The 26502-nt window shown below is 53.8% G+C and overlaps 1 protein-coding gene and 1 long non-coding RNA gene across 9 annotated transcripts in view; one reads left to right on the top strand and one right to left on the bottom strand.

The window, feature by feature from the left end:
* Nucleotides 1–1488: 1488 nt before the first annotated feature.
* LOC106009461 (uncharacterized) lies at nucleotides 1489–22238 on the top strand. Of its 2 annotated transcripts, none has more exons than XR_001183538.3 (5): nucleotides 1489–1680; nucleotides 15415–15646; nucleotides 16493–16613; nucleotides 17553–21929; nucleotides 22109–22238. It is a non-coding gene; the product is annotated as an uncharacterized LOC106009461 (long non-coding RNA). The 2 variants fall into 2 exon arrangements; XR_015452205.1 differs by lacking the exon at nucleotides 22109–22238 and having other exon boundaries at nucleotides 1493–1680; nucleotides 17553–17827; nucleotides 21723–21850.
* The window catches only part of Tafa5 (TAFA chemokine like family member 5), a 164136-nt gene continuing 146182 nt past the window's right edge, over nucleotides 8549–26502 (bottom strand). For 4 of the 7 annotated variants that reach the window (XM_087213665.1, XM_087213670.1, XM_087213666.1 and 1 more), the window contains one exon: nucleotides 8549–10677. In XM_087213665.1, the coding sequence (XP_087069791.1) occupies nucleotides 10271–10677 (407 nt within the window). In that variant the 3' untranslated portion in view covers nucleotides 8549–10270. Of the gene's footprint in view, nucleotides 10678–24029; nucleotides 24340–26502 lie in introns of those variants that run through there. The other 3 variants (XM_087213667.1, XM_004845370.4, XM_087213668.1) reach the window with 2 other exon arrangements.

Raw genomic sequence — 26502 nt, forward strand, 5'->3', positions numbered from 1 at the left:
ATAATTTTTGCTTGAACTACTTATCATTTGGGTGGTCTGCTTTTGCTCTAAATAGTCACGTATTCTAAAGAAATTATAAGATATGTATGGATGTATATTTATATTATTTACATAATTCTTTAGTATTTCTTGCAGTTCACTCTTACTGGCAATGAATTTTATCAGCTTCATTTTACTGGGAATGTCTTTGTTTCATCTTCACTTAGAAGGATGGTTTTCCTGGAAACAGAATTTTGGGGTGACAGAGCTTCCCTTTTAACACTTTCCTTATGTCTCTCCGCTGTCTCTACGAAGTCCTTCATTTTTCATCCTTCCTTTCTGAGACGTGTGTCACTTTTTCCTTGCTGTTTCCAAGAACTCATCTTCATCTTTGTCTTTGTCTTGCAGAGGTTTGACTACCTTGGCTATTGATCTGAATGGATCTGTTAATGTTCTCACCATGTGTGCGGAGTTTGCCCAGGATTTCTTCAGATATTTTTTCTCTACACTGTATTTCCCTTCACTTTTTCTGAGGTTCTAATTACCCGGTGTCAGACCCTGTGATATTATCTCAAATGTCTCTGAACCATTTAAATTTTTCTTCAATCATTTTTTTTTATCAATGTCTCAATGAACAGTTTTTATTGATCTATATTTGGGTCTACTGATTCTCTTTCTGGTCTCTCCAATCTATAGTTGAACCCACCTGGTAATTTTTTTCATTTTTTAATTTTATGATACTGCATTTTTTTCTGCTTCAGAACTACTATCCTTTTTTATAGTTTTTATTTCTCGGTTGAAATTCTCTACCTCATGAATCCACAACATTTTCCTGGAATAATTGGGCTAATTTATGATAGCTATAAGTAATGATGACTGTATAGCTTTGAGCCCCTTGCTAAATCCAACAGGAAGGCTGACTCCAGGTTGGTTTCTATGCCTGATGCTCCTGTTCACTTTCCTGGTCTTCGTATGTATGACACATTTTGGGAAGGCTTGCCATTGTGAGTGTATGTTGTGAATGCTCTGAAACATCTTTTACACTTCCAAGGGTCATGGGTTTTTGCAGCCGGCTGCTAATGTGCCTGCTTTCCAGTGTTTCCTCTCAGGTGAGCAGCAGGTGAGGGCTCTGCAGAGGGTGTTGTTGCTGCTGCTCTTGCTTTGGCCCCCAGCTGTGCAGTTTTCTGGCCCCCTGTGCTAATCCTACAGCTGTGCTGCTTGCTCAGCGATCCATGGGGCAGTATTTTCACTCAGATACTGGAACTCTCAGGGTGCCTTCTTCTGAGACTGCCCCTGCATTTCAGGGCACTTCCTCCTCCTCCAATGCCCACAGCTCCCCTCACTGCATGGACCACACACAGGCTGCAGAGTGAGCTTGGCCAGAGGCCAAGATTCCTGCAAACACTGTGGGGGAGTCCTGCATCTGCCTCCCCCCCACCCCGAGCTCCTGTGTTGCTTGGTGGTCAGCCAGGGATTTGGGCAAAGTTTAACTCAGACTTCTCATTTCAGCCCATCTGTGCACCCCGCTCACAAATGTTCCTCTTGCATTGCAGCTGTTCGGTTGCTCTGCAGGCAGTCATCTGCACCAGAGCCGAGGAGAGCGGGGCTTCTCTGTCAGCACAGGTGGGGCTTATGGAGCAGCCTCGGGCACGAAGCCACAGAACTGCAGCTCTTTGCAGATGCAGCAGCACCCACTCAGAGGTAAACTCTTCTGTGTTTTCCTGCTTTTGTTCACTTTTCAGTGCCTTCAAACAGCTGCTCTCGAAAACCGCATTTGCATTATACAGTTGTCGCCCCAGCTCTGTTGCCAGCGATTCCTTCCCAGGCTCCAACATTCCACTAGGCTTGGGGTTTTGTTTGCCTTCTCATCCTTTAGTATTTCCCAGGGTGAGTGTTTCTATTTTTGTTTTTCCAAAAGTATCTTTATTTTACCCTCATTTAAAAAACACCTCTTTGCTAGACATAGAAGTTTTAATTGGAAAGGAGTGAGTTTTCTCCCCCAGAACTTCCAAGATATGCAGCTGCCATCTGGCTTCCATGGCACCCCGGTCCCTGCCCATGGTCGCATGTCCAGCCTCCATCCGGGAGTCTGCAGCCTGGGCTGGGCTCCATGCTGCGCCCTCAGCAGGCAGTGTGGGTGGGAACTGGCAAGCTGGGGAGGTGGAGCGCTGGCTCTTTCCTTTGGCCCCCTGAAGCACTGCCCAGGCTGGTGCACAGGTTCTGGGTGAGAGGGCATCAGTGGTGGGATCTCTGATGGTGATTCTCTCCATGAGTGTTTTGTGTGGCGTGCAGTGTAGTGTGTGTGCTATGTGTGTGTATGTGTGTGGTATCGAACTGTATACGTGATATGTAGTGTAGTGTGTGCATGTGAGTGTGTGTGGGACCTCACAGTACTCAAATCCACTCTCAAAGCCTGTTTCCAGTGTCCCTCCCCCATGTCACTGTCCAGAGTCCCCACCATCCCCCATGACCTCTGGACTCTGCTCACACAGACAGGTTGACCTTGGCTTCTGTCCAATTCCAAGGCACTGGTCCTGGGTGCTGGGCACTTGGCCAGCAGGGCCCATGAGCACCTCGTCCTGTGCCATCTCACCTGCCCCTGGCTGGTGCCTGGCTTGGCCACCCTCTCAGGATGGGACTCCTCCTCTTTGAATCCCTCTCACTTTGCCAAGCTGGCTGTAGCCTTGTGGATTCAGGCAGTGAGCAGAGCCTGGCAGGAGATGGCTCGAAGACCCCTGGCTTCCCTCTTGTCACCTGAGCTATCCCAAGCATCTCCACCAAGGCGCCACAGCAACACAGACCCACTCCCTGCACCCACATTAGCCCAGTGCGCAGGGAGGTGCAGTCCAGGCAGCCCCAAGTCCTGGAGATGCTGAGTAGGGTTATGCAGAGGTTCACCTAGGACCCGAGCATCCTGCACTGGGGCCCCAACTGGGGGGCACTGCTGCAGGGTACGTGGGTGCAGATGCTGGTGACCACACAGAGGCTTGAGAGAGAGAGAGAGAGAGGACACTGGTGTGGATGGATCTGGAGCTCCAAATGACCTCCAACATGTGCCAAGGGCAGATAGGTTCAAGTCTCCACCTCCGTAGACTATCATGCTGTGGTGGGAGGTTACCCCCAAAATCTTTGAGATTCCAACAACAATGCTTTACTCCTCCCCCTTTCCCACCCCTGGAAGGTGGCCGGCTGGGCTCTGCTGACCCATAGGCCCCCTACCTTCTGGGACTAGGCTGAACTGCTCCCATCTGGGACAAGCCCGTCTTGTGGCAGTAGGGAAACAACAAACCAAAATAGTGGTCTGACTCGATGGCCTTTAGAACCTTTGCTCAGTCATCAAAGTCACCAACACACATGATTCATGGGTCAGGAAGCTCCACAGCCGAGCCCTAGGCCTACCAGGCAGAAGGTGGGTCCGCTACCCAGAAGAGTGGTGTTCTAGTGACAGCAATGTCACTGTCACTGCCTCTTCAATCCAGCATACAGCTGGGTCCAGAGCTGGGAAGGGCTACGGGGTGGGCTGATCTGTCCAGGGGATATCATTGAACGTCCAAGTGGCAGAGGTCACTAAGGTGTAATGGGGGGTGGACAGCCTGGGAAACAGATAGGTGAGAAGGGTGAATTGTAGCCAAAACATAGGCACCCCGCACCTTCTAAGTCTCCTTCAACAGTGACACGATATGGTGCCAACAAGAAGGGGAAACTGTCTTGATCACTTTTCTGTCACTGGCACACAGTGCCTGAAACCCACAACTTACAGGGCGGAAGTTGATTTGGCTCTTGTTTTCAGTCCAGGGTCAGCTAGCTCCCATGCAAGAAGCCTGGTGAAGGAAGGGTGTTCACATCATGGCAGCCAGGAAGCAGAGGGAGCAAGAAGGGGCTGGGGACAGACATCTGCCATCCATCCAGGGTCCACCTCCAACCAGGCCACATCTCCCAAGAGCAGGGCAGCCCTGAAGTGAACGGATGAACCCACCAATGAGGATGGCACCCTGTGACCCAGCAGTCTCCCTCCACTTTTCTGAGACTTTGGAGCCACTTGAGATCTGAGCCCTAACAAAAACAAGCAGGGAAACACCACAGGTGACAGGTGCATTGAGAGAGGCCTAGGCCAGGCGATCTGGAGGTTCTCCATCCAAAATAGACTCTACCTGGCTACTTCTGCACAGATCTGGGCAGCTTCCAGAGCCCCCGGTGCCAGGAAAGCCCATGGTCCTATTCCTCTCCAACCCTGTCCCAGCCCTTGGTGACACAGGTCACACCTGGGCCAACGCCCAGGGACCGTGTGGAAGGGGATCGTCTGTGGCACAGGTCCCCTGGGCAGCCAGAGGTGGCACTCCCATCACTTTGCTGGACTGGCCCTGAGGTTGGTTTCTGGTACACCCAATATGGTGTGTCCTGTCCTTTCTAGAGGACCACGCAGACATTCATGTGGCAATGGCACACGCTTGTGGTCAGAAAGCATTTGCTGCCTTAACTCAGACTGCAGCCTCTGTGTGCCCACTTACTGGGAGTTTCTCCTCACTGTGAGAGTCAGGGCAAATCCAGGACCCCCACCCCCAACCTCCAGACATGAGTCACAGGGCACCACGTGATGGCACAGGCCTATTGCCCATGGTGTTGATGCCACTGTCCTCGGCTGAGGCTACAAGGCAGGCTTCCTATCACAGCAGGCCCCTGTCAGTTCCTCCAGCAACCCTAGCCAGTCCTGGCTCAGGGCTTTGGCACTTATGGCATCTCCTCCAGAAATACCCCTCCCCAGACAGGCCCAGTGGTCCTCCCTCCAGCGCCTCCTGCCCTTGCTGGTGGAGGGCCTCCTGATTGCCTTATGTCCATAGCACTGCCACTGCCCTCCCTAGGCAGCTCATGCTTCCTCAGCAGGGGTCAGGCCAGGAGGATTTGAACACAGGGGATTATCAGTGAGCAGCCCCAGCTGATAAATGTGAGCTGCACCTGTCCCCAGTCTCTCGGAGCAGCAGCAGCAGCGAGGCCTCTCCTGGGCAGTGAGCCTGCCAGTCAAGAGCGTCTCTTCTGAGCCCCTGAACTGTGTTGCCAGTGTCTGGGAACTTAGGGGCATGGGTGTGGCCTTGTGGAAGGTGTGGTCCACAGAGGGACACTTGGGTCCCGGGACCGGGCTTCTAGTCTGGTGTCATTTCCTGGCTCCAGCCAGGCGAGGGGCTCAGGTGGTTGTCACACTGTGCCCAGTGGCGGGGTTCTGGCTGACCCACCCCTGGCTGAGGGTGCTTCCCGGGTTCCAGCTGCTCATCTCTGAATGCAGGCTGGGATGATACCTCCCACCTGCGGCAGCTCTGTCCCGGTTACCTGGCCGCTGACCTATGGCCATGGTCACTCCACTGGCACCCGCACTCCCACTCTGGGAGGCCACAGAGTTTCCGGGGAGCCCAACTTCACGTCTGCAGTGATTTACTCTGTGTCACTGCTGCATCCCTGGGAGAGTCCCTAGGAGAGAGCCCTAGGGGCCTCACCTGTCCTGCCACAGCCATCTACCTGCCCTGCACATTCAGACACACCATTCCTCCCGCCGCTTCCCTCTCTTCCCACCTATCCCAGCTGCAAAGACAGCAGGGCCCATGCAAGGTTCCCAGGACAGCCTAGCCCATGTGCCTCCACCCGACCCATCTGGCCCAACCTTCCAGGCCTGTCCAGTGGGCCCACCTGAGCCCAGGGGGCTGCCACACTCCAGGATAGGCACAGTGTCCTTGAGTGTGGAGCAGCAGCTGCCTCCCAAGGGCAAGAGCTCTGCCTGGGCAGCACCAGGTAAAGTTCCCATGCAGGTCGGGACTCACCCATACGGAAATGCACACACACACAGGCACAGACCCACAGCACTGATTCCCAGGCAGACACACTCAGAGACACAGACACAGAGAGGCACACACATGGATACACACACAGGCACGCGCGTGGCCACGTGCATAGACACCCTTTCAGGCTGGTGTGGGAAATGAGGATGCCCTCACACAGCCTGTCCAGCAAGATTCTACTATCAGGTAGCCCCACTCAGTGGCTCCGAGGGATTCTTGGGCCCTCCTGACCTGGGGCTTCCTGCTTTCCTGGGCCTGGAGTGGCTGTGGTCCGATGCCCTCTTGAGTCTCTAGGATAATGTGTGCAAACCATGCTGGCCGGAAACAGCTCCACTGGGATAATCATGATCACATCTTTCCTCACAGCATAGCAGCCCCAACACCCACATCCACAAGCCACTCCCACTGAGGCCCCCAGCGGGGTTGGGGCCGGGGCTGCAGAAAGAAGCGAGAGCCTCTGTGCTGGGCTGTGGCTCTCAGGCCCGTGGGCACTCATGAGCGAGCACTGCCGGAAGGTGGTTTCCCAGGATGGCTCTCCTCTCCCGTTGCCCCCAGGACCTTCTGAGTCCCCGGGACACCCAGCCAGGCCCTCCTGTATCCTTGTGGTTTCCTCATGGGGAAGGACTGGGGTCCTTCCACTCCAGTGCAGGGCCACGCCCCTGAGGAAGCCAGAGTGCACCAGAGGCTCACAGTAGGCACTGTCCTCTTGGCCACGCTCTGGTCAGGCCCAGGATGTGACCTTGCACTGAATCTCGCTCACTGGGGTAGGAAGAGTCCCCATCAGCTCTTCTCACTGCTCCTCAGTGGTTGTGTCTTTTCATCCCTTGTCCCTGGCCTTGACACCTGTCACCAGAGTCTCACAGAAAGGTCTCCTCATGGTCTCCCAGAGTCAGAACGACTTCTGTCCACACTCACCTCTCAGAAGAAGACAATGCTTCCTTCTCAGGTCACCATCCCTGAGAGGGGCTGGACCACAAATGGTATGTGCATCCGCCTGGTCTGGCCCAGGACCAGGAGAAAGCCACTTAGGGAAGGAGGGCAGTGCCAGGAGGTCCACCCAGCCACCCACGTCCTTTGGGGAAAACCAATGCCCTCCTGTGCAGCACCAGGGGAAGGAGTGGATGAGCTAACACTCATAGAGGCAAATAAATGTAGTCGTTATTTCAGAGTACTTCCCTGGGCACACAAGGAAGAAATAAAGTACTTCTAGGGTGCAGGATTCCCTAAAGGAGCTGACCCTGAACAGAGAAGCTTTTCAGGGCCAGACTGAGACCAGCCACCCACAGAGGAGTCCAGTAGGGATTCCAGAGCCATTAAGCCATGTAATGGGCACCCAGGGACGTGCAAGAGGACAGAGCGGTGCTGCAACAGGCATCCTGCAGACTCGGGCACACCTCTCAGAGCCTGGGGCCAAGTCACAAAAGGGCAGTTCCGTAGGAAGCAGCCATAACCGTGCCTGCCCCAAGAGGCCCAGAGCCAGGGACAGCTCGACAGGGTCACACAGGGTAGCACTAGCATACATGCAGCTGGTACCCGTAGCCTGAGCATACCTTGTGGCTATGTCCCCTCTTTCATGAGCAGGGGCCATCCCTGAGCTGGAAGGAGCAACAGGGCCAGGACAGCGTACCCCTTCCCTCATTACGAGGGGTGCACGGCCTGCCCAGCCAGCTCCTGGAACAGGATGGCCTTACAGCTGGTGCTGGACCCTGCAGGGGGTTTCCTAGGGTCCTGTTCCAAGAGCAGTGCCCCAGTTCCTCTGCAGCCAGCCTTGCTCATTACACAGCAAAACCTAGGCCACCCTGACTGGTGGGGACCTGATTTCCTCCCAGCACCCCAGCATCTGGTTCCTCCACCAGGCAGATCCTGATGTGGCCAGAGGAAGGAGGACCAACCCTGCCACCCCACCTTGCCTGACTTGGTCCTGACTGTGGAGCCTAGGGCAGCTCCCCAAGGCAGGCTTCCAAGAGAGGGTCATGAGCACCAGGGCCCTACATGGGCAGACAGGCCAATCCTGGGCTCTTGTGGAAGCTACAGCCAGGCTTGTGCTGCCCTCTCTGCCCAGGACAGGTTTGCTCTTCTCTACCTGCTCCACTGCCCAAAGACCAGTGATGTCTCTGAAGTCAACTACAGGCCATCAGATGGCCACAGCCCATCCACAGGCCACCAACCACCAAGGTCGGTACTTCTAAAGAGCATAGAATGTGACAGGTGTGACCCCCGTGCAGGTGGCTGTAGGTGGGGACTCTGAACCTCAAGGTCTGCTCTCTGGAGACCCCTAAGGAGGAGTCCTTCAGACTTAGTCTTCTCTGGGCGACCTGGGCTCTGAGGGGGCTCAGTTCCCCCATGTTCTGGCCTAGTGCAGTCAGCTCACAACCCCAGGGGACAGGCGGGAACATGTGGCACCTGTCCTCCCTCTGGCTGCCTGACCACAGGAGAGAAATGAAGAGGAAGTGATGCTTTCTGCCCAGCCAAAGCACTCTGCTCTCAGCCTCGGCATAGGGTGTGGGGTTCACCTGCAAGGATGGAGGTACCCCACCCCTGTCCACCCACTGGCAGGCTTCAGGGGCGACCCCACGGGTCCACAAAAACCACAGGCTTCCAGCTGGTGCCCCGTCCTCAAGCTGTAGGGAGTTCCATGTGGCCGAGCTGCTCTGAACCTGGGGGTCCACGCCGCCTGCTGTCCCCCAAGCCACTTCAGCTGCGGCCTCTCCCAGGACGCCACGGCCAGGGAACAAAAGCCATGCTTATCAAAGGAGTTTTTCTTTATTTTAATAATTTAGCTGAATCAACACAAAATTTAATACCGTAAAACAAGGAAAAAAATATGCCGTAACATCTTAAATCTCCCGATCTCTGCCCTCAAGGGCGGCTACACTTGCTTTCAGAAGAATCAAGGGGAGACAGTGGAGGCCCTGGCAGGTGAGCCGGTGGGGGACCTCCTGTCCTGCCCCCAGAGCAGCGGGGCGATGTGCTTCCGGGTCATCTCCTCTGTGGTGAGGTGACACCCGCCTCTCCACCCTTCTCTCTGGCCAGGACCCAAATCCCTTCCGCCGTGTGGTCACTGATGGTGAGGAAGGGCCGTTGCTATGGAGACAGGACTTAGATAGATGGGGGTTCTTTCCTATCTTTAGTCTATGGTTGCTGGAACAGCATCTATATACTGTAGTTATATGTGTTGTCTTTTACTTTTTTATTAGCATAGATCTAGCATAATACTTGTGTTAATTGGACTCATAGGTAGTATACTTCAGCAGAAGTCAGGAAAATGAAGAAGGGAAGCTGGTGGGCCATCGCCAGGGGAGGGAAGACATCCCTGCACCTTGCCCTTGGCCAGCCCTGCAGTCAGTCCCTTCCTTTAGCGGGGAGGTGGTGGGAAGACGGAGTTTCTGGTCCGTATCCCTCTGCCCAGCCTGCTTCCTTGGCATCCTGAGACATCCTTGGACAGAGAGGGCATCTGGGACGAGGGGACAGCCACTCTAGCAGGAAGAACCGGCCGCATGTGGGCCTTGAGATCTATGAGTGGCAAAGGAGTGAAGGAAAGGGAAAGAGAACCTGTTGGAAGAGGCATGACCAAAATACCATACACGCAACGCTTCCCAATACACAGACCACAAGGGAGCGGACCACCAGGCCAGACCAAAGCAGAAAGAAACCCCGGTCCCAGACACTGGCTGGGAGCCAACAGGACTCAGGGGCTGGACCCCTTGACCCCTTCTCCCACAGCCTTCCCTGCCCACCCGGCCCCTGGGTCCCACGCGGCCCACCCCACAGTCTCTAGGGACATCAAGTCCTGGCTCCAAAGCTGGGGACTGCCAGGGCTGCCACGTTAATGGTTAAATAGGATTTTCTACAAATATACAACATATAAAAACTGTTAAATATATAACTTTAGGCTTTGCAAAATACATTTAATGATCTCTTTCAAACAAGTGTTACTTCAGTTTCCTTTAATTTGCTTTCTGGAGCTAAATGGCATATCGGATGAGACAGCAGTCACGGGAGACCCAACATGCTCTTGGCAAATACTGGATTATCCAACTATCAAAAATGGAGCTGTAGAAGAGGCATGTTTAACTGGTTAAAACAGAAAGTGATTTTAGTACGATCAAGTTGGTCTAAGCACAGAGGAGGAACGGGTCTGTGTCCCGGGGAGTCCGTGCTGTCCGAGTGGGAGCTGTCGCCGGCCGTGCCCCAGCCAGGTCCCGAAGGGCTGGTGCGGCGCTGTCCTCCTGGCCATGCCATCCTCCTAGGGCACAACGCAGTGTTCGTGGGGCAGAGGCCTCCGCTGTGGGCACCCTCTCCCCTCCAGTGCCGCCACCAGGCCCACCAGCATGTCTCTGGCACCTCGCCCTACCCGGCCCCACGCCCCAACCCAGGGCTCTGACAGTAAGGGCGTGTCCACGTTAAAATAGATTTTGCTCTTTGGTCTATTGAGTATACTGAAAGTATAAGAAAATAAAAGCAATTCAGACAGTCTGGGGCCCAAGAAGAGGTGGCTCCGGCATGAGACAGTCCCCGGACTGTGTGTTGGGACTCAGCTGGCTGGACTGCAGGTTCCTCCTGGGCCCTGTCCTCCTGCTCTGAAGACAGCACAGCTGCTGCACGGTGGGCACAGCTGGGTGCCACAGGCCTGGTATTGCTGATGCCCGACACTGTCCCCACCTGTGTGTCCAAGTCCTGGGCTCCTGGTTCAGCTGGGCGGAGTGGAGTACCAAGTGCCAAGTGCCTGCCAGGGGCCAGGCCCAGGAGCCAGTTGGTGGGAGGCGGAGAAGTGGTGATGTCCTCAGAGGACTCGGGCCCTGGCTGAGGTGTGGGCTCTCCAGGGAGCTGAGACCACTCCTGGGCCCCTCGGGGGCTGCTTGTGTCAGGAGACCTGGGGAGCAAGGAGAAGAGAGCGTCAGCCTTGGCACACACCTCAGGGCCCGTGGGCTGCTCCCAGGGCCAAACGCCACAGGGGAGACAAGCACTCAGCAGGGACAGTGCCCTGCAAACCCCCCAGCCCGTGTGCCCAGGATGGTAGAGGATGCCAAGGTCCCGTCTGTCTCTGCCCCATGCAGCTTGGCGGGGGGAGTCCAAGCTCCCCCACTGCTCTCCCAAGGCAGCCTTGCAGGCCTGTGTGTACAGCAGCTGCATCACCATAGCACAGGAGGGGATGAAATCTGCCCAGGAGCCTGCACCTCAGCTCTGGACACCAGCATCACCGTCCTGCAGCGTTCTGGGCTTTCGACCTCAGAGTTCCAGAGCATCTGGCCCACCAACACAGTCAGACCCCTTAGGCACAGTGAGGACTGGCCCCCAGGCCCTGCTGCCATGAGTGCTTGCAGTGGGCACTGTCCCTGTGGACTTCAGGGAGACTAGGGACTCACTGGTTCGAAGCCACATTTCCATGGCCACAGCAGAATGTGCAGGGCACCGAGACTCTGTCTCTGCAGGTCCTTGTGCTCAACCAGCCATGGATGGAGAATATTTGGGTTAACTGTGTCTGCACACTGAATACACACATTCTTTTTTATGCCTTTGTCATTGCCCCTTGATGGTGCAGGACGAGGAGTATTGGCAGAGCATCCCCATTGTGTCAGGTACCATAAGTCACAGAGATGACATACAGCTTGTGGGAGGAAGCTCATAGGTTGATCCTTCACCACCCTGCAGGAGGGACAGGAGAATCCCCGGGTCTGACATCCAGGGGCCTGGAACTGAGCCCTGTGGATCCCAGAGAATCCACACCTCTGTTCTGTGCCAGAACACACACAGGGTTCTCACTTGCTGCCCAAAGCAAGGGGCCAGCACTCCTGCTTCCTGTCTTCATCTGGGGACAGTGGGGCCACCAGAACCACCTGGTTGAAGGAGGTGAAGGTGCCAGGCAGACCCCCAGGGGGAGCCCTGGACCTCGTCTTAGGAGCTAGCTCATCCTTTGTCCCAGGACCACTGCAGTGTATGTCAGTTGGCACATCCATGGTCCCTGGGAGTGGGCACCACGGTCCTAGCAGGCTGCAGAGAATGGGAGGTCACTGCCATCCAAACCTCAGGGAAAGCCTTGGTTGCAGGGCCAGTGCCACTCGTGCTGAGCGTGTCAGGTCTTTCTGGAAGTCTGTCAGGGACATGGCTGGACTGGGGGGCGGGCTGTCTGGGGTGTACAGAGAATAACTGAAACTGTACTGATGTGGGAAAACATGCTGGTTTGATTATCAAGAACTTGTCTTTCCTTAAATCTGTCCTGGGGCTGCTCCTCTGTCACCTCTCTGGAGCCATGGCCCTTGCATTTCCTAGACGCGAATGGTGAGGCGGGTCTCAGAGCTGTGTGCTACACACCCGCTTCATCCACCAGCTCCCACCGCCCTGTTGTTCTGACACTCCCCAGCTCAAAAGGTGTCCTAGGCTCCCAACCCCTGGGCCAGTTCCAAGCACTCCCAGAGTCCTTAGGTGACTTCTGTCATGGCGAGGGGCTCTGCCTGGGCAAGGCCACCTCCTCCTCCACCTACTCCTCCTATGGCCTGACTGGCTGTGACCATTCCTCCAGAAGCCACCCCAGTTCTCGAGCCACCTGCACCCCCAGTGTCTGCTTGCTGGAGACAGTGTCCCTGAGGGACAGGCAAGCCAGGGGCTCCTGCACTCATAGCTTGGATGCTGACCACGCCACACCAGAGCCGCCTGTGACCCAGCCACCCCGTGAGGGCCTCCTTAGGCCAGAGCGTCTCCTGTGGCTGCTTCGGACAAGGGCACACACAGGGTACTGTCACATGGTAGCCTTTGGCCTCGAGGTTGTGTGGGCGGAGGTCTGGGCTCAGGCAGGAAGGGGTCCTCCAGGGCTCTCTGAAGTCACCCTGGGAGCTCTGTGGTTTGAAGCTGTGTCCCCAAATGGCCTTCTCCCTGGGTCTGAATCCCTCTGGCTCTTAGCCAGTCTCTCCTTGGGAGCCTTCATGTAATTACATCTGCAGAGACCTAGTTTCCACATGAGTAGCAGGCTCTGGTGGGCATCTTTGGGGGCCACTGTGAGTCCCATCCACATTTTCCTTTTCTCACACCCTGAATGGCTTATATGGTCTCATTGTTCCTGTCCTGAGCTTCTGGCCTTGACTCTGATCTCCAGTTCTTACCCTGTGCCTCTGCCTGGCTCAGCCTAGAGCTGGAGCTTGTACTACCACGTCCCTGTCTTTGAGTCACCCATGGTGCCTTCCGGGTGAGCACCCACCCCTGCCCTCACTCCAGTGGCCCACAAGAGCTTCAAGAGTTACTGATTTGCCTTTAGTCCTGCAGAATTGTAGAACTGCTCATTCACAGAAACCCTGGGAAATGCAGAAGTGTACACACAAAAAAACAAAGACCTGCCCACATCTCCGCATCCAAAGGGGACACTTTGTAAGCAATTACATTCTAACTGCCCTTCCGATTAACACCCTGTGAGGATTGGCTGAGGGCCAGCTCCTCCTCCTGTCTGTGGCAGTGTTCCCTGGTGACCAGAAGTTGGATGATGAGCCTGTCACCAGGGGATGGAATTGGGTGGCCGATGTCCTGAACCTTGGGTGGTGGCCACTTGTGTCCTTCGCTTTGGATGGCTACAGTGGTGGTCACACAGGCCTTAGCATGAGCACTTTGGTCACCAGGCACCAGCACCGGCAGAGTCTGCCCAGATTTGCACCTTTTCTAAGTGGACAGCAGTATTCCGCTGTGGTTCCCTCTTCAGTATTTTCGTGTGTGTGTGTGTGTGTGTGTGTGTGTGTGTGTGTGTGTGCAGAAGAGAAAAGTAGGATAATTTTCCACCCATGTTTCTAGCCACTCGCACATGGCTCCTATTTTGTCGGTGCACCTGAGGGAGTCATGTCTGTCTTCCTGGGGTGGCTGAGAAGGTGTCTGGTCATTGCAGGCCTGTGTCCAGTGTGGCCCATCTCTTCCCTGTGTTGACACTGCACTGGACATGGTGACATCTTCATATCATGCAGTGAGCATCACTAGTCTTTCTTGAGGCTTTCCCCACTGCGGACACAGTGTCGCTTGATGTGCATGTACTGGTCATCTCCCATTTGGCCTGGATCCACCTGGAATGTCTGTGGCCTGCGGATACACAGGTGGGATGAGGGGACCCTGGGGGTCCCCACAGAGCCTCTTCACTGGGGACAGTTGGTGCCAGCTGCCACTCAGTGGGACCCGCTGCACTGACTTGGGCCCAGCCTGGCTCCCCTCTCCTGGCTTTGCGTGAATCTGGGGTGAGCTGGGTGGTCTTGGGGAGCTTCCTGTGTTTTCTATCCAGGTTGGACATGGTGTCACAGGCTTGTTGACCACCTCCATGTGCTGTCCCTGGGGCCCAGGCCCTGCCCGGGTACTGCTGATTTTGCCGTGTGGTACATGAATCACAGGACACTGTGGCAGATTCAAAGATCCTTGTCCCAATGCCAGGGAGCATCCAGGGTGGCCACAGCAGAGCAGCAAGCACTGTGTCCTTAGCAGTGGGAGCCTGTGCAGTTGCTGGGGGTGCACGCCTCCTGCACCGGTGCTCTCTGTAAGGTGTGACCCAGGACAATACATGCCTGGCATGTGCAGAAGCCCTCCTGGCTGTGAATGATTCTCAGCGCCACCCTGGGTACAGGTGGGCAGCTGGAGGCCACGAAAGCAGATGTGTGGGTGACCCTGGTTCTGTTCTCGAAGTTCCAGGTGTCACTCGCCATCAGCGCGACACCACAGCTTTGCAATCCAGGTCCCACAAGTCTGTCTGTTTCACCGACTTCAGTCCACCATTAGCATCAGTCTGTGTCTAAGGGGCAAGCCAGCGCTGTTACCCGCCTTCTCCACCAGGCCCCCAAACCTCAGCCACACTGGGGCGTCCTCTCCATTCACCTTGGCCTCTTGCTCCTTCCCAGCTATGTGTCTACCCTCTTGCTCCTGGGGGTCCAGGGGAGGGACAGTCACCAGACACACAGTGAGCAACCCCAGGACCCAGCCACTCTGGGGTCAGCTAAGCCCAGAGCTGGGGGTCAGTGGGGTCCAGGTCTGTCTTCTTAGGCTGGCCAGTCACTGAATGTCCCACTCAGCTGGACAGAGAGCCCACCTCGAGTCAGGCTGCATGGGGACAGGCACAGCACAGCTGGCATCCTCCTTCGAAGTATGGGGCAGGGAGGACTAAGAGCCACAGGAAGGGTGGGCTGCACTGGCCAGCAGGGCTGGATGCATGGGGCCATTCATCCTTAGACCTGGAGTCCCCCAGACGAGACCTCGATGTCCACAGAGGCTGCTCAGAGAAGAAAAAGGAAGGAGGGACCAAGGAAGGGAGGGGTTGGCAGAAAAGCTTAGTAGACACTGAGTATCACCCCCAGAAGGCTACCCTCAGCTGTGCTGCCCTCTCTGGGGTGGTAGCGGCCCACTGTCCCGGCCTGGCCAGGTCCAGCGAGGCCCAGAAAGGCAAGTGAGAGGCAGGCTGTGGTAGAAACAGGAGGCACATGGCACTAGGGCACTGGTGGCTGGGTAGGTCCCGGGCCTGTCCCACCATGGCCTGGGTGGGAGGTACCCTGCTTACTGATGCCACTGGCAGGATCATGTCTGCACCCCGACTGGGTCCCTGCTGCGATGACCTCCTCAGTCTCCACGTGCTCCTGGTTCCCATCCTGTCACATTACAGGTCTTGGGACAGCCCACTGGGCCCTGTGACATGAGGAGGCCCTCCAGGCTCCACCTACGGGGTGACCGCCCAGCTGAGCTCTAACCACGGCAAGGGCAACATTCTTACCTCCTCTGTGGGGAGCCCTAGGCTGCGTGAGACCTGGCCAGCCACCTGTCCCGAAGCCCAGGACGACCCACGCCAGCCTGGCCCACATGCACGCGGGCCTCGCCTCCCCTCTCTGACCCTGCAGGTGAGCAGCTCGGCCCTGGCCATCCAGGCCTGAAGCCTCTGCCTAGTGGCCCAGCAGGGTACAAAAAGGAAACAGTCCTAGAACTCAGTGTCCCCCTGACATCAGCTGCCCCTAAGCCCTGTGTCAAACCTGGTCAGGAAGTCCAGCCTGGGGCCCAGCCTTGCTGAAGGTGCTTAGCCACCATGACACCACCTCCCAGGTGGGCAACCATGGGCACCTGTTCATCCTGGGTGCACTGCAGTCTAACCTGTCACTCAGCCAGGGTGGCAATGAGTGTCTCTGCAGAGGCCAGATGTTCCCGAATGCCCTCAGGGCCCAGGGGTCTTCTCCATGCCCAGTGCCAGGAATAGCTCCACTTCCTGGACCCTACTCAGATGGCAGCTGAGCCCCAAACTCACACATTTACAACGAGGGAATGTCGGCCCTCTGATTCTGGCCTTTTTGGGCTATCTCTGGCCTTCCTGCCCTCTGTGGCTACCAGGCCCAGGGTGGACATCCTGGCTTTTAGGAACAGGGTCCTGGGGCACAGCCCCTGCAACACCTCCTGGTATGTTCAGGCTAGGGAGGGCACAGCCCGAGCTCTGGCATGCTGAGAACCCTGTGGGCTGTGTCCTCCACACTTGTGGCTGTTACTTGCACCCGAGAGATCTGTGTACTTGGCCACTGTCACTTGCAGCTTGGCCAACATAAATCTTTCTACAACCTTTTGACAACAGTGCTTGGTGCCACACAGACATGGCTAAGAGGGTGCAGCCTGAGTACTTCCCTGAGCTATGGGTTCTGTGGGATCGTCTCAGTGACTTTGCCGAGGTGGATGACAGTGTTCTCTGTATGTGGATGTTTCAGACACCCGCAGCCCTGTGCATCCCTTGTTAGACACCCCCAGGACCCCAAGGTCAGCTGCACTGAAGCACATGCTGCTCTGCACGAATGCCAGCCAGAGAAGCCCCCACACCCAACAGGACAGGTGAGCATCAAGACAAAGAGGATCTTGTGGTCCTCCTGATCAGTGTGTAGGGTATGTGGGACAGGAAGCACTGTTCCAGGGAGAAATCAAGCAAAGGCAGGAGCCTTAGGGACCTTTGTAGCAGTTGTTGGCTCTGGCCATCCGAGTTCTCTGGGACCAGCTTGTTCTGGGGATGCATAGGCCACTCTGAATGGACTCTGGGTTCACTGCTCCAACAAGGGCTGTACTGATCCTGCCTTGGGGCCCTGTTCTGGGGAGGACAGGGGACACTAGCTGGCTTCACCTGAGTGTGGAGGGACAGGGACCCCCACTCCTCACCCCTGTGCACTCAGCTGACCCCTTCCGGCCTCCCAGGAGGTGGCCAGAATCGGAGGAGGGAAGAGGTACTGCTGACACCTCACTCTGGCCACAGACCATAGCTATGGTACAGGGCTGCACCAGCTTCTCTCAGATGTTGCCCAATGCTCACAAGGACCATGATGGGCAGAAGAGACATCTGATACCAGGCAACATCTTTGCCCTGATAACAGACATTTGCTGATAGAAAAAATGGAGTTAATTCCAGGGCCTTGGGTCATTTCCACAATGTCTACACTCAAGGTGGAGTCTGGAAACATGGTAATGCACACCTGCTTATGGGGCCCCAGTGACCAGGAGAGCATCCGCCAGACAGGTCAGCCATATACTATAAAAGCACTTTCCTGTGTGCTGAGCCTGTGCCATAAGAAATTGGACTTGGAGTCCTTGCAGACTTGGGTTCAGTGGCCTGGGGAACTGTCACTGGTGGACCATCCCAGGGACGATAGGACCCCATCATGCCCCCAGTCCCAGGAGAACTGAGTGGGCTGTGTGAAGGGCTCATAAAGCCTGAGGTCTGTGTGCACACGGATCTGTGCAGGAGCAGCAGTTGTGTTTAGGACACCTCTCTTCCATAATCAGGGGTCTGTCTGCAGTGGGACTTGGCCTAGAACTCAAGGCCCTGAAGCAGGAGGAACACAAGTGGGGGGAGAGAGGCTGATCGACACTGGGCCTCAGACCTGGCTACGTCCTGCGGTCCACACTCACCACAGCCTGGGGATGGCACTGCGCTCAGGTACCTCCAGGTCTCCTGGTGTCAGCACTTTGCCTGCTCCTCCCCCGGCCTCCACACACTTCTTCCTGAGATGCTGCGGGCCCACAGTTGGCCTCCAGCTGGAGCCAGTGGGGAAACAGAGGTAAGCAGAGGCCCCGCTCTGACCCCTGGAATCAGCAGCTCGCCCTAGGGCACAGGGCTCCCCCCAGTCTCCTTGATGCCACCAAGAAAGGCGACTAAGAGACACCACTGGGTAGCCCATTCCCAAGGTTGCGGACCTGAGTTCTAGAGGTTTGCCTGGCCTATTGTGGCTGGGCTGCATGGCCAGGACCAGGATACTGCTACAGCACAGATCTGTGCCCAGGAGCTGCCCGATGGCCAACGCCAGCCCTTGTACACAAAACTGTTCAGAAGATCAGCATGAAAAATACTGCACACTAATCAAAGTGAGGGTGATCTGTCTAGAGAGATGGAGCATGCCGGGAGAAAAAGCTTGCTCGGTGGCTGTGAGAGTCTCCGAGGAAGGCAGCGATGGCTGATGATCTGCCCACGGAATCATCCCTTCACCCATTCAGTCTGCACCAGTCTCCTGTGAGCCCAGCTACCACTCGGGATGCGTGATGGCGAGCCCGGGCCGTAGAAGGGGTTCTCCAGGCACGCAGTGGGCTGAGGCCATGTGTTCAAGACCCCATCCTCCAAATGCCCTCTTGGGCTGCCCTCACTCCACGCCTGTGCTGGGAGTGGGGCTCCCTGCCGATGTCACCTCTCCATAGGCACCGACTGTGCTGTATTCTACTCAGGCCCCTGCTGAGCGCTGGGCTGTGCTCTGTCCCATCTCCAGGCCTGAGGTTGTGATCTGACTTGGAAACAGGCTCTTGCAGGTGTAATCAGGTTAGGGTGCAGTCACAGTGGGTTATGGCGGGCACTTATCCAGCATCTAGTGTCTTTATACGGAGCAAAGATTTGACATAGAGCCAGACCGGAAGCTCAGGTATAGGCGAGAATGATGTAGTCTTAATCAAGGGACGTCTGGAGGCCCAGAAGCTGGAAGAGGCAGAGGGATCCATCTCTGGAGGCTGTGGAGGAAGCGTCCTACCAGAACCACACTTTGGGCCCAGGGTTCTGGGTCCCAGGACTTGAGAGAACAGCTTCTCGTGCTTGAGGCCACTGTGTCTGTGCTGTTATGGTGGCCCCAGGGGACACACAGCTCCACGGAGGGAGCCCTGCTGAAGATGGCTAGGACTCGTGCTGCTGGAGCCTGCACATGGGGCTGGGGCTGCAGGGACCCAGCTGGCCACCCAGCTCAGCCTCCCCTGCCCAGCCTTCTCTGCCCCTCTCCCTAACTCTGGCCACACAGCCTTGCACAGCCTATGGTGTAAGCAGGAGGCACGGCACCCACCCAGCCAGGTAGGGGCACCTGGGAAGCAGGGGCCACCTCAGCACGGGTGGAGAAGGCTGTGCATGGGGAGAGGCAACACTGCAAGCCGCACCTCCCTCAGGGCACTGCTGTCTGCCATCTCACTACCTGTCCTGCCTGGAGCCCGGGCCTCCCCACCTATCTGCTGAACATGACTGTGTGGTTTACTTCTTCAGCAGTTGAGAGGAGTTGTCACTTAGGAAGAGGCACCAGGATTGCACAGGGAGGCCCCTGGAGGGCAGCAAGGAACCCTCAAAGTCTCACTCATTACTTTGTAAGATGAGGTTCAGCTATTACAGTGAAGTACCAGAACCTCAGGTGCATAGCTCCATGGGTCCTGGCATCAGTAGATCCCGAAGCCCCAAGACCAAGGTGGAATATCTCTATCTGTACCCAGATATACACTCCAGGCAGGGCCCTTTGTCTCTCCCCTGCCTGTGACCCTTGGTCCTTGCTGCCCAGCCTCTGCCCCCAAGGGACCCTAACTGTGGCATCTGGAGCCATAGGCCCCTGCATGGTGTGTTCAGCAGATGAGTGGATGGCTCTGGACTGGCCTGGCTGCTCCTGGGGCCCAATATCTGCTCATCCCAGCTTAGAGATGGGGCTGGGAGCCCCCACTATCCCAGCGAGGCTGAAGCTCCTGCATCTTCCTCCAGGGAGGGCACCTGGGGACAGGGCAGGCCCTGCACTGGGGTACATGGCCTGGGCCCTCTAGGCTGAGACTGTGCCCTTGTCACTTAATCTTTCACCCTTCACCCAGCTGGCCCTGTGAGGGGGGGTGGAGAGGCTCTACTAGCCTCAGTGCCACCAGCCGTGGAGGCCCCAGGACCTCCTTAGCATGGAGAGCGGCCTGGCTGGCCCAGCAGCTACTCACAGGAGCCTCAACAAGGGGACAAGGAAGGACACAGCTTTGTAGCCCTGGGTGGCTTCCCTTTCTGTCCCCAGCCCTGAGGCTGCTTTGAAGTTCCGCTTGCTTTGAGGGCACTAATCTTGCTCAGCATGTGGCCCCCTTCTGCCAGCACTGATCCCGAGACTTGGCTGGCATCCAGATGATGACCATGGTGGCCTGGCCAGCAGCAGCAGCAGCAGTAGACTATTGCATTCCTAAGTTCACAGGCAGCTGTGATCAAGGGGATCTGAGAAGACAGAGCTGGCACCAGAGATGCAGCCTGCTACGGCTTCTCACTGCCCTGAAGTCAGGGGCTATCTGAGCTGCAGGGGCATTGGGCTTCTGAAGTCAATCAGGCTGCTTCTCTGGGAGTGGCAGGGCTGAGGCTCATGTAACCTGAAGTCCCAAAGTGGCCTGCACACGTCTTTCTGCTTCTCTTGATGCTGCCAAACACCACCCAGAAAGACTGGCAAATGTGTATTCTCACCAGTACCTGTCGAGAGACCTCCAGAAGGAATTAGATGAAAATAAAGTAAACCACAGTTGGACCAGAAGAGCAGCACCTTGCGGTGACTGCAAACCTTTCTGGCCCAACTTGTTTTGTGTTTAGGAATCTGTTTCACCTTTCACCACCTTTCCCTGGGCACCATACTCTGTCACAGGTGAGAGCCATTTCTTCCATCTGTGCTACACTTACTCTCCCGCTTACCCTGGGTCCACTTAAGTGTTTTTGATTTATGATGGTGGTAAAAGCAGTATACGTTCAGTAGAACACACACTTGGAATTTTTGCTCTGTGCTGCTGGGGATGCCAGGGCACGTTCTGCCCGAGCTACTCCCAGTCTCTGAATTTCCCTGTTTTCCTGGGATCGTCCCCTGCTACTGTGTACTTTCTAGGGCACCAGAGCTCCTAGGCAGCCCAGCGTCACAGGGGAAAAGGCATGCTCCGGTGTGTCATGCTGGAGCGAGGGCGTTTGGGGTCGGGGCATCCAGCGCACTTTCTGCCTAGGGCATCTTCCATTTTCAATGAGAACAGCACCCGGCGCGGAGTCAGATGTGTCAGCTGTTGGTTTCTCAGACTGGGTTTGTGCTCACAGCTTTCTTTCTCTCTTTGACCTGGGTTAAATATTTACCTATGATTCTTCTTCCTTCTCTCCAACTTTCGCTCTTGGGGTCTACTCTGTAATCCCTAGGGAATTTAACTTGGAACACACAGAAGTAAGGCTCCAACTTGTATTTTCACACATACATGGCGAATTTCCCCAGCACTTCTACTGGTCTGAAAAACTCCCAATTTGGAATTCGATTCTTACAAACATCACGGTACATTTCAGAGCCACCTGGTCTGTCTCATTGGTCAGAAAACAACAGCAACAAGAGCAGACATTTGTTGGGTTTTAATTCTGTGCCTAGGACTTTGCTCTGCATGGCCTTTACCTCACTGCAGCAGGAGGAGGACAAGCGGCAGGGGCAGGGCAAGGGCTCAGGCCTGGCTCAGCAGCTCCAACACCCCTGCTGCGGATCACGGGTCTACACCTGAAGGGCCAGAACATGGGTTAGAGTTCTCCTGGACATCCCAGGCTGAATCTGCTCTGGCATAAAATGTCAAGTCATTTGTAAAGTTCCAAAATTTTATTTGAAATTTGAGTAAATACAGAAATTATTTTTTATGGTATTAATGGTGTCCTGTGCTTCATCCTCAACCCTTTCTTAAAATTTTATTTTGAGCCAGGGTCTAAGTTGCCTATGCTGGCCTTGAACTCACAGTCCTTCTGCCTCAGCCTCCTGAGTAGCCGGAATCACAGGTGTGGACCATCATGCTGCCTTAGCAATTAATCTTTGAAGGAAGAGACACCCCCTCACAACATGCAGCCAGTCCCTTTCATGTGCTATGGTGTCTTTTTTATCTATTTCCTTGAGTCTTTTTGAATTTTTCAAGGTAAGTCTTTGCACTTAACAAAAGTGCCAACCACTCCTTACTAATTTCAAGCTATCTTGTGTGTTTTCTACTGTTACTAATAGTGTTCTTTCTCCTTTCTCTAATTTTGTTCATGTATTTTAATTAAACTGGTGCATTTCTAACCCCATCTGCCTGCAATGGCTTCTCTATTTGTGTAGGTGAGTTTCCTTCTAAAGTTGCCTGACGAATCACTGGTTCTCACATCTGACCCCATTAGGACAAGTGACTGTGATTTCCGGCTGCGGGCAGGGAGGGGTGGCGCTACCGAGCTCCTCATGCTGGTCGGCGGCCCTCAGCTCTGCAACGTAGCACCAGGGCACCTGCAGAGGATGCCAGGTGAACAATGGGCAAGGCTGGCCCAGGAGGCTTTGTTTACCAGACAAGCGGCAGGATCCGGATAAAGGCTACGGCTGGCCACGCTCTGTTCCAGAACACAGGCTGTGCGTATCCATGAAAACCTTCAGCGGAACAGGAGGAGACAATTCTCTATACCCATTATTGGCCCAATAAACTCTTTTATTAGTTTTTGAAGCATTTCAGTTGAGTCTCTGGGGCTCTGAGCACCTGTCTGCCTCATCTGTGAGTAATAACAATTTATTTTCTCAGAGCAAATGCTCATGTGACTACATTTTTGAGATCCATCCAGAAAGTGGCCAGCAGCAGTGGTGACCAAAGCACCCTGCACTGGACTGGGCCTCGGGGTGACGATGCATTCATTTCAGATGGACACTGGGTACCAGGTGGAGCTGCCTTAGCCTCTGGGTCAGGTGAGGTCTGCAACTGTTAGTGATGACACCCACTTTTATTTTTTAATGACTGTATTTCGCCCAGCTGGTATCTTTTTCAGCATGTGTTCAATCTGATTTTTTTGATCTGGTACGGTGTGTTATTCTAACTGTTCTGAAAGATTAAAATGCACTTTCACTTCTTAATGAAATACTGTGTGGATGGTAGCCTTGTCGTTAGAATTGTAGGGTTCAGGGTGCCACTACTTCCTGCAGGGGAACACATACCCTCCTGACCACTACCCACCAGGAAGGTATGTCCCGGGTGCAGGATTCCAGGTGTGTCTGCGATAAAGCAAGAAATGAGGCCTCGGGGACACTCGGCAGAATCAGCCCAGGGCCCGATGATGCCTAGGCCACATCAGACTCAAAAGTCCCCATGGAAGGAAATGACTTTGCTGGTGGTTTTCACCTTTGGGGACACTTCTGATATCAGGTCTTTGCTAGTGCCTAACAAACGGGGCAATTTCCCAGTGTTCAGGCAAAAGACACTTACACACTGAATCTTTCAAGAATCGTACCTATCGTATCAGCTGAATCTGGAGATTTGACAGGAGAGTATTAACAGCTTTCCCTTTGTCAGTTATTTTTGGTTATTTCCCCCTTAGGAAAATCATGTATTTAACCAAAATACCCAGATTTAGTGACGAATACACTAGCTATGCATACATTTTGAACAGTTTAAGGCCAAGTGTATGCTGCGATTTTGTCCTTTCTCCTCTCAGATTTATTTTCTGACCTTAAAATAATAACATGAAACAGGGGTTTTAAAAAACCCCACATTTTATAGAATTGTCAAAGATGAAAGCTTAATTCCATGCATTCTTCTGCAAATTTATTAATACAGTATTTCATTTTATCCTTTCTCACCATTTTTCACTCCTCAGAGAATGGCTTTCCTCTAACTTAGGATCTTTATTTTTGTTGTTCATGATTTGAAAGCATAAGCATGTAAAGGCACATGCACTGGGAAATGCACCTTTCACTGTACGCCCAAACACTCCGTCTTATTTCTGCTGCCTGGCAGCCAGACAGGTGGGAGATCTCTGGCAGTGCTGCCTGCTCACCCCTTTCACCTTCTGCCCACCTGGTCCCTACATCAGCCCCAGCAGGCAATGTGTGGCCCACTTTACCCACCTAGAAACCACAGCACAGACAGCCTAGGGTCTCTGCGTTAGCCAGGTGTAGCTGGAAGTGGACCCCAGCAGACGGACTTTAGACCTTCATGTGACCCCAAAGGAGTGTGGCTCACTTTAACCCAGGGTCGCCAACTGCCAGGCAAAGGCTCATGGTGTGTTAGGAGGTGAGCAACAGGCAGGCGAGGGGGCGCTTCATTGGTGTTTACAGCCGATCCCCATGGTCTTCCTCACAGCCTCCATCCAGATCAGCACTGGCTTCAGATTCTCACACATTCTTTAGGAGCAGGAAATGCCTCAGGATCTGAGGTGGAGCTGAGGCAGGGATGCTAGTGATGGGGAGCAGCTGCAGATAGAGATGAGCATGAGCAGAGAGGTCTGACAGCAACCAACAGGATTACAGAGTAGACTGGACACAGCAGCACACTCTGGGTGTCACTGTCTCCCATCAGTTCCAGAGGGGACCATCTAGGTGCAGAAAAAACAAGACCAGGGCTCCTACTGATTCTGCACTATGGTGAGTTGCATGATTATTTCATTATATTACAATGTAATAATAATAGAAATAAATGCACAATAAATGCAATGTGCTTGAATAATCCTAAAACCGCCCCCTCCTCTAATCTATGGAAAAACTGTTTTCCATGAAACCTGTCCCTAGTGCCAAAAGGGTTGGGACCATGCTCTAACTAACATATTTTAAGTACTGGTTTCTAAGGCTGTATTTGTCGTTACGGTTTTAAACATGTGTATGGAGTGGACAGAAAGGTTGGCACATTTTTTCTTTTAGGAAGGTTTAATTCATGACCTGACCTGGTGTACAGATATTTTTGTAGAGATTTCAAAAATGACAGAATATTAGAAACAGCCTTGTTCACTATAGTTTCAACAGGCAAGTGCAAATTCAATCTTGGGGAGTTTAAAAATCACAAGACCTGTGTCCTGCATCTTTTTATTATTGCTACTGGTGGTGTTTACTTGATCTTCACCCATATTTGAGAGTTGACTTTCAAACTAAAAGTTGTGTTTCTGATCATGTTATATGTCACCATGTGTGCAAAATCTATGCTCCTACTGAGCTAATCAGTGCATGAAGCCTCTGAGTGTGACACTTCATTACTCTGGTTTCAGGTTGACAGAATGTATAAATATGTAAACAGTATGACAGTTGTGATGTCATCACGTATCAATATGTGCTATCATATTGTGTTCTGGAATAAGTATGCGCCAGTTACTGTATCAGTATGTGACAGCATCATGTTATAATTTAATACATGTTATCTCCTGATTTCCTTTCAACTGCATCTCCCTGGTATGTCTCTCTCTCTCTCTCTATTTTGCTTTCTTAACCTCTTTATTTGTAGAGTGCCTTTAGAACAGGTGGCTATTCTGAACACCTGACCTCTTAGTCTGTGCCTTTTAATAGCAGTGACTAGCCTGTTTGCATTTACTGTGGTCACTGATACCGAAATCCTGTCCCAAACGCTATGTTCAAGGATAATTTCTGGCTGTGCTCCTTTCCTGGTTTATCTCATCTTTGCATGAAATGTGCCTTTGCTTCTGTGAGTACTCATCAAATACACTGCTAATGCAAGGCCACTCTTCTGAATACTGAGTCTGTTATAGGCCCCTCTGACCATGCAGAGGCGAAGGGTGGCCCCCTGCACCCAGTGCTGCTGCCACCACCCCACAGCCCTCATTAATTCCACCAGAGGGGGAAGACCAGGGCATTATTGCAAAAGAGTTGTTTTTCACAATGTGCACAATGTATTAAAAAGTGGTGCTGTGCATTTAATCTTCACTTTGTAGCCATAGCTACAGGAACTATTTATATCCAGCTCCTGCTCTTAATTGGTATCAATGGTGACCATTAATCTTCTTACGTGTGGCCTTTCCCATCTTTGGCTCCTGATTTTGATGTCTGTCTTCGTTGGCTTGAGTGCATCTTTTATTTTCCTTTTCGGAACAAGTATGTGGGTGGCATACTTTCTAAATCCTTGCAAATCTGCTCTGTTCCTTTTTACCAAAAAGAACTAGAAACAGGGCTGAATTCATAGGCAAAACTACTTTTCAATCAGATCCCTGGAGGGAGTTGTGCCCTCTCACCGAGTTCAGAGGACAGCCTGTGTCTGGGGGTTTGCAGATTCTCTCCTTCCACGCTCCACCTCTGCTGCACAGTGATCACACAGGTTTCCTTTATCCCTGACATCCAAAGTCGTCGCCATGAGATGCCGGGCCCAGGATGGCTGGGCTCTGCTTCTCACGGCTGCTCCCCTTCAGCTTGGCAGATGGGAGAAATTTCTCTCCCACACCATCTTCTAAGCCTATGCATAGCCTTCCCCTCCGCCATCCACCCACTCTGAGCACCCTCTGTGCTTAGCTTGGCCATCCACCCTCTGTCCTCTAAGCTCCCACCTTCGCTCTCTGTGTTCCACTTTTCTGCTGTCTCGTATGAATTATCTCTTGGTTTTAAGACTGGTATCACCACACTTCTTTGATTTTCAGCACCACAGTTCTGTCCAGTACATATTTAACCTCCAGTACATATTTACATTCCACTCTTGCATTTTCTGGATCCTCAAATTCACCCCCTATTTTCCTGGCAGATCTTTCTGGTCTGCCTTGCATCCG

The sequence above is a fragment of the Heterocephalus glaber genome, unplaced genomic scaffold (genome assembly GCF_053883595.1).
Source record: "Heterocephalus glaber isolate CG9 unplaced genomic scaffold, H.glaber_assembly_v1.0 deba00001444, whole genome shotgun sequence".
Lineage (NCBI taxonomy): Eukaryota > Metazoa > Chordata > Mammalia > Rodentia > Bathyergidae > Heterocephalus > Heterocephalus glaber.